Source organism: Xyrauchen texanus, chromosome 11 (assembly GCF_025860055.1).
Source record: "Xyrauchen texanus isolate HMW12.3.18 chromosome 11, RBS_HiC_50CHRs, whole genome shotgun sequence".
NCBI classification, from domain to species: Eukaryota; Metazoa; Chordata; class Actinopteri; order Cypriniformes; family Catostomidae; genus Xyrauchen; species Xyrauchen texanus.
Window position 1 is genome coordinate 12115292 of NC_068286.1, and position 14218 is coordinate 12129509.

At 37.8% G+C, this 14218-nt stretch overlaps 1 protein-coding gene across 2 annotated transcripts in view; it reads right to left on the minus strand.

Moving 5' to 3' along the window:
• Positions 1-14218, minus strand: part of LOC127651407 (RING finger protein 24-like) — a 54564-nt gene that overhangs the window by 23272 nt on the left and 17074 nt on the right. For both annotated transcript variants that reach the window (XM_052137209.1, XM_052137210.1), the window contains one exon: positions 661-810. In XM_052137209.1, the coding sequence (XP_051993169.1) occupies positions 661-810 (150 nt within the window). The remainder of the gene's footprint in view (positions 1-660; positions 811-14218) is intronic.

A 14218-nucleotide genomic window follows, 5' to 3' on the forward strand; every position in this document is an offset into this window, starting at 1 on the left:
GTCGCCACACCAGATACTGACTGTTACTTTTGATCCCCACTTTGTTCAGGGACACATTATTCAATTTCTGTTAGTCACATGACTGTGAAACTTGATCAGTTTATTTCTTAGTTGTTGAATCTTTTATGTTCATACAAATATTTACACATGTTAAGCAGTTGAAAGTGAGAAGAGTTTATGTGTCATTGTACAGTATATAAAATATAAATGTGCACATCAATACAAATATTTACATTTAATAATTTATTTTAATTCAATGTCTTCAATCTATTGAATCTACTTGGCTACAATGGCAGTTTGGATGAAATGATGGTTCCTCAGATTTAGAAAACATCCCTTTTGAGTCCTTTTAGAGCAAATACATAATTATTGAGATATATCGAATATCGTCAATAGGCTGAAAACTATTGAGAAATAATTTTTGTAGCCATATCGCCCAGCCATTCCTGATGCAAATTACCTTTAAAAGTTAAAATGCACAAAAGCTGTTAAATTACTTCTGTTCTGTTTTTGTTGCCTGTATGTTCATGGAGTAAAGCAATTATTTTAAATCCAGCAACAATTTGAAGATATAAAAAAGCAAATGTATGGCATTTTGGAACTTGTTCAAATGCATTCTCCTTCCACAAAAAAAAACAAAAAAAACACTGGTAGACTTACCGAATCAAATAGCAGCAGAAGAGAAGGCTGAGAATGAAGACGAAAATGGCCGTTCCAAACACAACAATGTAGATATTGAGGGGAAGGTTTTGGAACCCTATATTCGGCATCCTGAAACTGTAATGCTGTAAATCTGAGGTCATGGATAACCTGCAGAAAAGGACAGCAATGGAGTGAACAAGAGAATGAGAGGGAGAAGACAGAAAGAAACATCAGAGAGTGATTAATTGACCACCAAACTAAATTCCAGAGTACAGGCTAGCCGACCAAGTGCCCATTAGTGCAGTAATCTATCAATGCTGTGCCGACTCAATCTCAAGAGGTCTATTCCACATACAGTGTAGAGTGGAAATAATCAGCTGGCCTACCAATGCACATTTCCACAAATGTTGTGGCTAAATTTTATTTCTGGACCATTTCAACAACAACTGTTCATGCCCCCAACAGACCAATGAATAAACTCATTAATGCATTATGCTGTGCAATGGGCCATGTGTGTAATATTCCAGAGGAGAGAGTTTGAAATCATTGCTCCTGCAAGAGCTATTAAGCAATAACCACACTGTCTATCAGTGGGAAATTTTGTATGAACTAGTCCCTTCTGAGCATTCATGTTTTTCCATGTTTATTTCTAATATGCAAAATATTCATTTTTGCATAGGAAAAACAATCAAATCAAAACTCAATTTAAAATAACTGTTTTGCAGTCCCCAAATAGTATTTTTGCAATATATATATATATATATATATATATATATATATATATATATATATATATATATATATATATATATACACCATTTATTACAACAGAAATCTGCAGTGTCTAGTAACTACACAGTCTAATGAGCATTTAGTCTGCGGTGGAAGTATTTTTACTTCGTTACTGTACTTAAGTACATATTTTCAAGGATCTGTACCTTATTAGAGTATTATTATTTTAGGAAAGTTTCACTTTACTTCATTACATTCAAAAGCATAATATCTTTTTACTCCATTGGATTTTTATTAAGTCAATAAATTACTTAATAAATATAAAAATAGACACATTAGGCAGACTAGTATTTCTTGTCCTAGCATGTTATGTTATAACCTTAACATAGCAGCAAATGCGGTCTCGAGACAGTTTCCACAGAACGAGGGTTACTGTTCAGAAATACATTTACTCTTATTGAGTACCAAAAGCACTGGAAATAAAAAAAAACTATACGGCCATTTTTAAATGTTTCTGTGCCTACCTTGCCAATACACAATATCAGCTTTTAAGAACTGGGTGTCCAACTTAAAAAACACAATAAGGTAAGTAATTTTAAATATATTAATAAAAATCCCACAAATGGACTTGCTTACTAGCAGTCAGCTCATAAATGCACTCTTGCAAATGCAAATTAGTTTGCAGGGTGACATAGGATATATAGAGAGCTATATGTGTAAAGATCCGAGAACTGTATATAATAGGCCTATTCCTTTTATACTGTATGTTAAGGTTGCACGATTATAGCAAAAATCATAATTGTCAGTTATTGCCCTTGATTTTGTAATCGCGATTATTAATGTCGATTAAAATATTAAAATACCGTGACATCACAAAGCAAGCAACCGTGCGGTTCTTCAGAGTAGCAGATTTCAATGGTAGATATGACATGCGCTCCAGTTTCTTTTAAGCATCTTTTAAGCATTAATTATTGTAATAATGTCTGTTAATGTAAGGCTAAATAACAAATATTTTAAATGGATATTTATGGTATAGAATAAATTAAATCATTGCTAAATTACTGCTTAAATTATTAGTTCTCAGTAAATAATATGACATATTCAATACTCAAACTTATTAACAGCTGATTTAAATTGACCAAGTTATTGCGTTAAGTACGCCCTTTAGTGGCGAGACAGGGGACCATTCATCCCATTAGATCTTCAATGGTGGATGATCGTTAGATCATTTTTGGCCTCAGTGGTTGCACTTTGGAAATTAAAGTAAAGTAATTTATGATAGAAGTTTGTGCAATTAGTGAAACTGTTAAATCTACTAATACCAGCTGAGTGGCAAATGGGTCTTATTAGAGCGGACGCGATAACAATGACGGTGATTCAGGAAATATGCTATTCATGCCATATTCTTTTTGTTGGCTACACCTCCAAAACAAATTTTGAACAAATCAAATTCACATTGGCCTAACTATTAACATGACAAAACAAAACTGTTCATACATTTTTAATAAATTGTACACAGAAATCAAGCAACGCAACAAACTCTCCCATTACAATGATTGCAGTCACTCACTGCAGGTTTCATCAGTATTAATTTTCATGTGCCAACACGAACGGTGGTGGAACATACAGCAACAGGGCATTCAGATAGTTTAAAACTTGCGCATTAGGATCAGTTGTCATTACTGATTGGACGGAGGACTATTTTAAGTGGCTCTGATTGGCCATTGCCATTTCATTGCTCATTGAATATGTTAGTGATTGGTTAGAATACTCAACTGCTGCAAAAACACGTTGTAAATAGAAACCATTGACGCGACAGGAGCAGATTTAAACTGAACACTGTAATCATCGGTTTTCACAATTACAAAATCGTGACAGCTGTAATCGTAACTGCGATTCATTTTTTGATAAATAGTGCCTAAGAATATATAAAAATGTGTGTCAGAATGATCAAATCATAAAATGAATAGCTAGGCTAAAACATAATTTGGCAGGCTTCCTTGCAATCTACATTCTCATCTGTTTAGCATCTTCAGCTATTACAACGAATGAAAAAGACGTTGACCTAGCGGGGTGTGCTGTCACAATGTGGGATACGTTTTCATAGTGGGATTTTCCAATTATACAGCATTTAAACAGTAAAACAATTATGAAGAACAAAATGATTGAAGAAAAAGCAATACAAAAAAAAAGTAGTTTACAAAATTATCAAATGACTGTACTTTATTTAATATTTATTTAACATATAATTTGGTCTTTTAATAAAGCGTTTCTTTTTGTTTTTCGACGGTAGTTTCTCACCTCCAGATAAGCAGTTGGTCCATGGCCCAGTGTGATTATTAATCCCTGTAAATCTGTGATATAATTTAATAAATACATAGTCTGTATGTACTGTGCACACCAGAGTGCTCTCTGTCTCTGTCATCTCACACACGCAAGAGTGTGCGTGATGATCATGATGATGTGTTTAATAACACATATGTACCGTGGTTATTACATGTAACGAAAACCTTGCTGGCAACACAGTCAAACCGTTTTACTTTACTGAAATATTTTCCAGGACAAATAATTATTTTCCAGGACATTTAGGTATTTTTCAAATTTTCCATGATATATCCATGACTGGAAATCTGCATTGCAAAATTGCTTGTTTTCCAAGTTTTCCAGGACATGTGGGAACTCTGTAAAGTTTGCGTTAAAGGCATCATAACATGAGGAGTAACATTTTCCTTTTGACATATTCACAGTGACAGGTCAATGTGCTATAAAAACATACTTTTTCAGAAGTTTCAGAACTGAAAACTTCCAAAATAGAAAAGTAGCATTTTTTTTTTATTATTGTTGTATTTATTTTTAAATCCCTTTTTCTCCCCAATTTGGAATGCCCAATTCCCAATGCACTCTAAGTCCTTGTGGTGGCATAATGACTCGCTTCAATCCGGGTGGCGGAGGATAAATCTCAGTTGCCTCCTCGCCTGAGACCATCAATCCACGCATCTTATCGCGTGACTTGTTTAGCACGTTACCGTGGAAACATAGAGCAGGTGGAGGCTCATGCTATTCTCTGCGGCATCCACGCACAACTCACCATGCGCCCCACCGAGAGTGAGAACCACACATTATAGTGACCACGAGGAGGATCCTACATGTGAGTCTACCCTCCCTAGCAACTGAGCAAATTTGGTTGCTTAGGAGACCTGGCTGGAGTCACTCAGCACACCCTCGAACTTGTGACTCCAGGGATGTAGTCAGCGTCTTTACTCGCTGAGCTACCCAGGCTGGACTGTTTTTGCAACCATTTGTGCTTTATTTAATTGTTGGTCTTTTGTAAACATGGACTAGATGGACATCCTTAGTCATTTTGATGCATTTTTAGCTATGTGCACCACATTTTAAAAGCAGCAAAAGCATAACTTTTAAAAACGCTTTTCATTTTGCTGCTGTCACTGACTGGGAGAAACACAGGCCATTCTGTGTGTTAACAAACATGGAAGATGTGAGCTGTCACTACTGTGAAGACCAGCAACGTCTCTGCTTTGGCCTGTTGAAGACATTTCAGAGTGGATTGTATGTTTCTGGCTCATACCAGAGTGGATTGCTTGTAGATGTGGTAGTTAAACACTATCAGACCCGTTGAGTAAACAGTTTAATTCACAAACGTTTCAAATGTCATGACAGTTTGATAGTTGCTGTGCTTGAGTGAACATTTTGATACATTCTGATGAAATATGTTGGGTATACGTTTTGTGTTAACCCTGAAATGTAGTTTTATAAATTATAATGTAAAGTTTTTTCATTTTCTTTCGACTGACTGTCAAATATGGCTGTATTTGAGGGACTGCACGAAGTTAGCCAATCAGAACAGTGGGCAGTTACATTGTCTTAATGGGCCAGAGAGCTGAAAACCAAGCGTTTCAGACAGAGGGCCAGAGACAGGGTGGAAAATGATCATATATTTTTAAATGATGAATGTTTTGGTGCAAAAAAAACTTTATGGACATTATAAGTGGACCTCAGGGAAGATAATAAAATTATATAAAAAAAAAAAGAGTATGTCATGACCCCTTTAACAAATGCAATGCAAACAAATGCACCCTTCTTTAATAAGGGTATATAATTAAAATAATCATGCTGTACCATAGCATTCACAAGTTGCATAAAGTTAAAAATAATTTAATTTTAGGTCAGGACTACATCAGAGACCATGAGGAAGAGGAGATCTCATCCTCCAACACTTCTGATGAAGAAGACTTCATCAAGTATGAAACACACACACACACACACACACACACATAGTCACACACAGTCAGGAAAGCGCCAGGCAGTTGATCATAAGGAAATTTTAACATTATATATATTATCTCAAAGGGTGAATACTACCTTAGTGGCTTCAGCTGCATGAGAGGTGGTTTAGCACAGCTAGACTTATTTTCAATTCTCTGAGAGCAAGACTGGACTTTTACTGAAGTTGAACAAAAGAATGTGTGGCTTTGTGTAACAGTGCACTGCAGTTTTCTTAGTTCTCTTCTTTTCTGATGTTACAATTTTGCAATTTTTTTCAAGCATATTGGATGTTTAAATGGTATGTATTTACAACACACACACACACACACACACACACAATTTAGGAGCAATTTTACTTTTACTGGAGTAATATTTCAACAGGGTATCAGTATTTTTACTCAACTGCAGGATTAGTGCACTTCGACCACCACTATTAGTCTGTAAATAGAAAGTCTCAAAAACCTTAATTACACATAACAAAGAAACTGTACATTGTAGTTTGGACACGAGTGTAGGTAATAACTTCAGTGTTCAAGTCCTATAAATACGGGGCAATCTTTGGGTGGGGGAGGGGGGCATTTTCATCTTTAAGGCCCGGGTATACTTTAGAACAGGGGTTTTCAAATTAGGTAAAAGTGAGCCTCCCCCTAGAGAACTTGAAGACAGCCACCAGCCCCCCACACACTTTTGTTTTTTAGATAAACTATCTAAACTATTTATTAAGCTATCAACATTCCATTTTAAATTCTGTTTCATTTTGAAATAGGTTATACTTTTTCTTAACATTTCAAATACGTTTGTCTTTCTTTTTAAAACATATTGTGAACACATACTTTGCAAAATTTTTTTTACCGCATTCAAGCAATTGAGAAACTGTTAAAATTAGCCTTCTGAACAGAATCCTCCACAGACAAAATACTATTCTCAACATAGACAAACAGAAAACACATAGAACGAAATCAACACGATGGACAGCTCTATTTTCTGATCACTGAACAGATAACCCTCGACGGTCAAATAACTAAACTGGAAACATGTTCATTAACAGCCACAGGCTACTAACATTATCTCAATTGAATAAGAGCTATTTTGGAGATTTTAGGATCAATTCAACTTTGAAAACATCAACATCAAACAACATCAGCTATGGACAGCTCTGTTTTGTCACAGTATCAAATGCGTAAAAATCAATTCCATTCCATAAATCAAATCAGATTGCCGATTTAGAGTCCGACTTTTTGATGCACACAGGTGATTTATGCGGAGCTGCGCGGTAGAAAGGAATAAATGTAAATCGTCCTCCATTAGCAGCCTTGATCGGTTTTGCTATTAAGTAGGGTCAAAGCGGAAAACATGCACTCACAAAAGCAAGTGGAGGTGAAGGGGATGAGGACTTTCATAGCCTTTCGAGAGAGGTGGGGAAACTCGGTCCTATACGTAAAGCAATGCGATTTGATGCTTCAGTCGCCTTAGTATTAACAGAGCTAAAAAAGTAGATTTCTCTCTTTTATGTTTGCAATTCTTTCAGCTTTCTGACAAAAAATTCCAGTGTCTTGACCACCAGACTAGAGCTTGGCCTCAATGTGACGCCAGAGTTTACAGGGTCTCAAACTATCATTTGCTAGTACCTATTTGCAAATAACACACTGTGGCAGCGGCGCGTCATCAGGACCGGTCCACGAAAATCACAACTTTAAATATTCATGACCATACTTCCTCCGTTATTTTGCTTGGCCCAGAATCTGCTTCCTCTGCTATAGACTTTTGTATCGTAGACACTACAAAGCGATCCATTTTGCAACACGCATATGCATAACATGCACTTTAACACGCAAGCTAGCAGGACAGATGTGTACAGACGTGAACCATTGTTTTTTTCCCCCCACGCTGCACCTCCACCAATTGAAAACCTCTGCTTTAGAAGAAGAACTTCGCCGTGAGTGTATTGGAGACTTAAGTATTTGTCATTATTTTCAATTAACTGCAAGATCACAACTCAGGGATGTCAGCGAACACATCATGATGTAATTTCATGATTAAAGGTGCACTGATCAGGAAATTTGAGGACGATACCGATCACCGATTTGGGCCGAACACTAAGATCAGCCAAAACCAGTACCGATTTCTTTTAAAGTGCCCTTAGCCACACGTTTGCAAGTTATTTTCAGCAGTTATGTTTATGCCCCACTCAGTAAAATTAAATTAATTGTGAATTGCTAACCTTTATTTGTATTGAAAACAGTTATGAATAGTTCTGTTTTCAATATCAAAGGTCATTGTGACATATTGGGAAAGAGTAAAAACCATGAGGGCATCACACACAGCAGAGATACGTTCAAAAATAAGAAAGTAATTTTTTTAGTCTATTACTAGCTCCAAAACAGCTCCTGTGAGGAATCATTAGTATTTATGATTTGTTTACTGCCTTTGACGTTTTATTGCAATACAAATCACAAACTATTAAGCAAATGTTTGAAGATGCAGTGCCGTTAATTAAGATTAAATAGTTATATCTGTTATTAGTGGCATTGTGACCAACATCAATCTGATTTTCAGTCTGCAATTCAGATCCTCAATTAAATTGGGAATAGCACTGAGATGAGTGACTAATGAGATATTGAGAGCGCCTGAAGAACGCACTTGTTTGATTGACACAGAGAGCGCTCAAGTTGAATGGGGAGAAGCTCATAGTGCTCATGATCACTCAAAAAGTCTCTATCGCTCCACACACTGTCTGATTGTCATGACTCACGTTACATCACGTATACTCAGATTTGTATTTGCATGTTTATGTAGTTGTTTAATTCGTTTTTATGCCAGTTTGCAGTTTCTTTATCCTCTCCATGCTCACTGGGCAGCGATTCAGAATAACTACCGTATTTACTCTAGAATATGGGCAGCTCAATATTAATACACTTGTTATTCTTACACATGTTTTAAAACAAATTGGCATATTCATCTAAATTACAGCATGTCTGAAAGTTTAAATGTGTTAATGTTTAGAATTGCCACCAACTCACCCTCCAGTGGCTACACTGTATGCTTCAAGGGCTGAGCAAGCACTCATTCATTAAAGTAGCAGTGTATGCAGGCAGCAAAAAAGATCGGCCCTGAATCTCTGCAAGATCGACCACTTGCCGATTATGGATTTAAGACAAAAATCAGCCGATTTAGATTGGTGCATCCCTATTCGTGATTATGTAAATGAACTGTTTGATAGAAACAAATTAATGGAAATAAGTCTGACTTTTCATCACTAGCCATCACTAAACTTAACAAAGGACTAAATAATGTCCAGTGTTGTGTTGAGTGTAAATATACAAACAGAAATAATCAACTGCCTATACCCACTGTAATATCAATAACAATTCAATATACATTGGTAAAACGTACTGCCTGTTTGCTGTTGGAGCTTTGAATCTGTCTAGTTCATGCTGCCATTTTTCATTGGCAATTTTCCAACTGCTCACTTTCCCATCAAGCCCCATTGGTTTACCGTCATCCCATCCCCTAAACTGTGGTCTGATTTATGTCACATCCCTATATAGACTTATTGACATTTTCATGTCTTCTCACAAAAAGATGTGCACACTAAAAACACAAAAGACAACATATGCTAGCATGGCTTGGGAAGACTCCACAAGGTTAGGACATGGAAAAGAATCCAGAAAGACCTACATATCAAAAGGAAGAGGGGGTTGGGCAAGTTGAAAGAGTTCAAGGCTGGTAGAGGCTCTTTGGACAGCAGGCAATTACTTTTCCTCCTTTCCCCTCAGTGTCAGAGATCCTGCACTGATGCTTCTTGTTTAAATCTAATGCCGATCCCTAAGCACTCACACCAAGTATTGATGTCATAATTTATTCCACACCAATAAGAATACATTTCCTAACAACAAATACGTATGGGGGTCATGTGGCATCATGGTAAAAGCTCAAGATGCTGGTTTGAACCCCACACAGAACAAACTATGATCTATCACCATTGTAATGTAAGTTTAAGCCCAATAAAAACTAAATATCTGTGTTAAATTTTAGCCTACTTCATCTTACATTAGTGGATACATCCATTGGCTCAAAGAACTTGTAATAAGTACTCTGTCCAGTAGTGGTGATGATTTTGATTAATCTCTGTGATAAATCTTTTTAATCTGTTCACCAGTAATGAACAGATCAAGTAATTGATTCATTTATTGTCCATTTTTGCAAATTAAATGTTTGCGCCATTACATGGCACCAAATTACATTTTACGTTGTGGAAAATGAGGAAAAAGTTATGAGCTATTCATGATCAAATAGTTTAATTATTTATACAAATGACTGTCCCCACAATTCTACTAAAAGACTAACCATGCGTTCAAACCAGAAGTGGCGAGAGCGTCAAAATTCGCTCTGGCTGCCCTGCCTTCAATGCTCGAAGACGCTCGTGGACGCTCTGACGTAGTTGAAATAGGCGGCAACGTTTGTTCAGAATGCTTTGTTTTGAGAACTGTATTTAAAGGGGCCACAATTTAAACATCCAGACATGTCGACCATTTACTTTTTGCCAACCTATCACAAGTAGCGTATATCCTCATGAACTCTTTAAAATGTGAATATAAGAAATCGATCGATGGCAGAAATTAATTAAAATTATAGTTGTTTGTTATCAAAATAAAATACATTTGTAATAATAATCGTGGTCTTGGTTGTTTTATATCCCTGAAAGCAAACAGGGACAGATCTTATATTACTGGGAAACCCGCCACAGCAATAATTAGTTTCTCCTCCATTTTATTTTCGGAACTAAAGTTTACACTGTTGTGTTCTCTAGACTTCACTAGAGCAGAGCACTTCTATATTCCAATAGGTTGCCGCCGAACCGCATCACAGCTCATTACCATAATGTTGACTGCACTTGAACATTCATCTGACGACCACACCGCCCACATAAAAAAATGTATTTATTGAATTGCATTTTAATGAGGGAAATAAGTATTCGACCACCTCTCAATCAGAGATTTCTGGCTCCCAGGTGTCTTTTATACAGGTAACGAGCTGAGATTAGGAGCACACTCTTCTAGTGAGTGCCGGAGATGGGACCAAGTCACACATGTGCAAGTCTCAAGTAAGTCTCAAGTCTTAACCTTCAAGTCTCAAGTAAGTCCCAAGTATTTTTTTCTTGGGCAAGTCAAGTCAAGTCAAGTCACAGGCTATGTCAAGTCAAGTCCAAGTCAAGTCACCTTATTATTGTAATTTTACCTGCAGAATCTGATCATAATAAAGTGAAAAGACAAGATATAAGTAACTGTCAGTAAATTACAATACTCATGTTCAGTAAAATACATCATGGAATCAAACAAAATTGTAACTTCATAAAATTATTTATTTTTCACTTCTGCCAACAGTGTTTGAAATGTTTTAAATTTTCAACATTGAGTCCATAAAACAAATAACAGCTTAACATCCAACAGACTCCTCTCTGAACACCTCCCTCTCTCTCTCTCAAACACAGTTACGTACATTAAACTTTGTTACATTTCTCCTCTCTCTCTCTCACACACTCTCTCTCTCACACACTCTCTCACACACACTCTCTCTCACACACTCTCTCTCACACACACACTCTCTCTCCCACACACACACACTCTCTCTCCCACACTCCCACACCCACACACTCTCTCTCCCACACTCCCACACCCACACCCACACTCACTCACTCACTCACTCACTCACTCACTCACTCTCGCGCTCTCACACTCCCACACTCACTCTCACGCTCTCACACTCCCACACCCACACTCACTCACTCACTCACTCACTCACTCACTCACTCACTCACTCACACAGAGTATATCCATAAGCCTATTTTTGCAATGTCTGTGAGTGGGAAACGTTGAGGTACCAGCGTGCGTGAACGTCATGGCAATGTACAAAACAAAGTACCTCGCGCGGGAAACACTTAACGTAAATGCGCGTAACTAACGTAAATCAAGCAGGCTAGTATGCAGCATAAGCCACGAAGTGTTGGCGAAATAAAAAATTAAATGGACAGATTTTTTTTTCCCAGAAAACTTCTTGCACAAAATAAATTCAAGCACTTTCAAGGACCTGTATCTATGTATGTTTATTTTCAAGAACTTTCCAGGGCCTTGAATTTTATTTTTCAGATTCACAAACTTTCAAGGATTTCAAGGACCCGTGGGAACCCTGCTATTATTACATTAGCTAACTACCAACTAACCAGATAAAATTAACAAATTGACAAGCACTTACTGGGCAGAATGGCTCTTCAAATGGCGGATGAAATTGGAGGTTGTCGTCTGGCTGTCCGCGATCTTAACGTTGCATGTCTTGCAAAGCGCTGTTAGATCTTTTGCCATCTTGATAATAATTTTTGAAGCCGAAGCGATGACCCTCGGTAACGTTACCCCTCCGGCTGACATGTTGATGTGTTATCTGATCTAAGTGGGCGTGGTGTGCGTAAGGTTCGAGAGGGCATGGCTGATGATAGCCTATAGTGTCGTGATCCAGTCATGACAAAACTATTCTCAGCCTGCGCTCCAGCTGGATCAACTTTACTTTTTTAAATAATTTATATATTTTATATTCAAACTGAAACATGATGTGATTAACACTCAAGTCGTGTCTCAAGTCCCGAGTCTTTAACTTCCAAGTCCGAGTCAAGTCTCAAGTATTTTATTTTTTGTCAAGTCAAGTCACAAGTCATAAAAATAGCGACTCGAGTCGACTCGAGTCCAAGTCACCAAGTCACAAGTCCCCATGTCTGGTGAGTGCTCCTAATCTCAGTTTGTTACCTGTATAAAAGACACCTGTTCACAGAAGCAATCTATCAATCAGATTCCAAACTCTCCTCCATGGCCAAGACCAAAGAGCTGTCCAAGGATGTCAGGGACAAGATTGTAGATCTAGACAAGGCTGGAATGGGCTACAAGACCATCGCCAAGCAGCTTGGTGATAAGGTGACAACAGTTGGTGCGATTATTCGCAAATGGAAGAAACACAAAAGAACTATCAATCTCCCTCGGTCTGGGGCTCCATGCAAGATCTCACCACGTGGAGTTGCAATGATCATGAGAACGGTGAGGAATCAGCCCAGAACACACACTAGGCCGTGAAGGACTGAAATCCTGCAGCACTCGCAAGGTCCCCCTGCTCAAGAAAGCACATGTACAGGCCCATCTGAAGTTTGCCAATGAACATCTGTATGATTCCAAGGAGAACTGGGTGAAAGTGTTGTGGTCAGATGAGACCAAAATCGAGCTCTTTGGCATCAACTCAACTCGCCGTGTTTGGAGGAGGAGGAATGCTGCCTATGACCCCAAGAACACCATCCCCACCGTCAAACATGGATGTGGAAATGTTATGCTTTGGGGGTGTTTTCTGCTAAGGGGACAGGACAACTTCACCGCATCAAAGGGACGATGGACGGGGCCATGTACCATCACCATTCTCACTTGGGTGAGAACCTCCTTCCCTCAGCCAAAGCATTGAAAATGGGTATTCTGGATGGGTATTCCAGCATGATAATGACCCAAAACACACGGCCAAGGCAACAAAGGAGTGGCTCAAGAATAAGCACATTAAGGTCCTGGAGTGGCCTAGCCAGTCTCCAGACCTTAATCCCATAGATAATCTGTGGAGGGAGCTGAAGGTTCGAGTTGCCAAACGTCAGCCTCGAAACCTTAATGACTTGGAGAATATCTGCAAAGAGCAGAGGGACAAAATCCCTCCTGAGATGTGTGCAAACCTGGTGGCCAACTACAAGAAACGTCTGACCTCTGTGATTGCATCAAGGGTTTTGCCACCAAGTACTAAGTCATGGTCGAATACTTATTTCCCCTCATTAAAATGCAATTCAATTGATAACATTTTATATATATAACATTTATATTATATATATACAATAAAACATTGTCTACAAAAATTTTCATTGTAGAATAGTCGTTTGATCTCATTTAATGTAAAATGGGATCACATTAAACTGTAATGATGGTGCGAAAGCAAAACTGCAGTTCGCGCCTGACTGAGGAGAGGAAGAATTACACAGATCACAGTCCAGGTGTACTCTAAACTTTCCAAACAGCTTCAGGTGATGTAGATCATAATGCACAAGGGAATTATACAAAAATACAAAATAAGTAAATACAGAAGCACTCTCATGTGGAATCGGAACTCTTTAAAGGAAACACACCAATGTTACATATTAAATGCAGTTCTAATGAGTTGTAGCTTTATTAAAGTTCAAATAATATGGAAGCAGGTCTTGTAATTAATTACAAACTCTGACTCTGGCATTTCTTTTTGAAGTTAGCCCCTCTTCTATGAGTTGTGCGAATGTCCCAATCTCAGGAGGAGAGATTGAAACTGCATCCGGCTGAGGCTCACTCTGTCGCAGGGATGCTCGTCACTCGAGCCCTCACTTGCTAAAGCTAGATTATAACGCAAAGGCTCGCAACTTATTGAATCATAAAATATTTCACTGGGCATTTCTTATCGTGAAGAAAATTGGCAATACGCAGCATTATTACTAAGAGAAAGTTTATTTTTGTGAGTTAAAGAT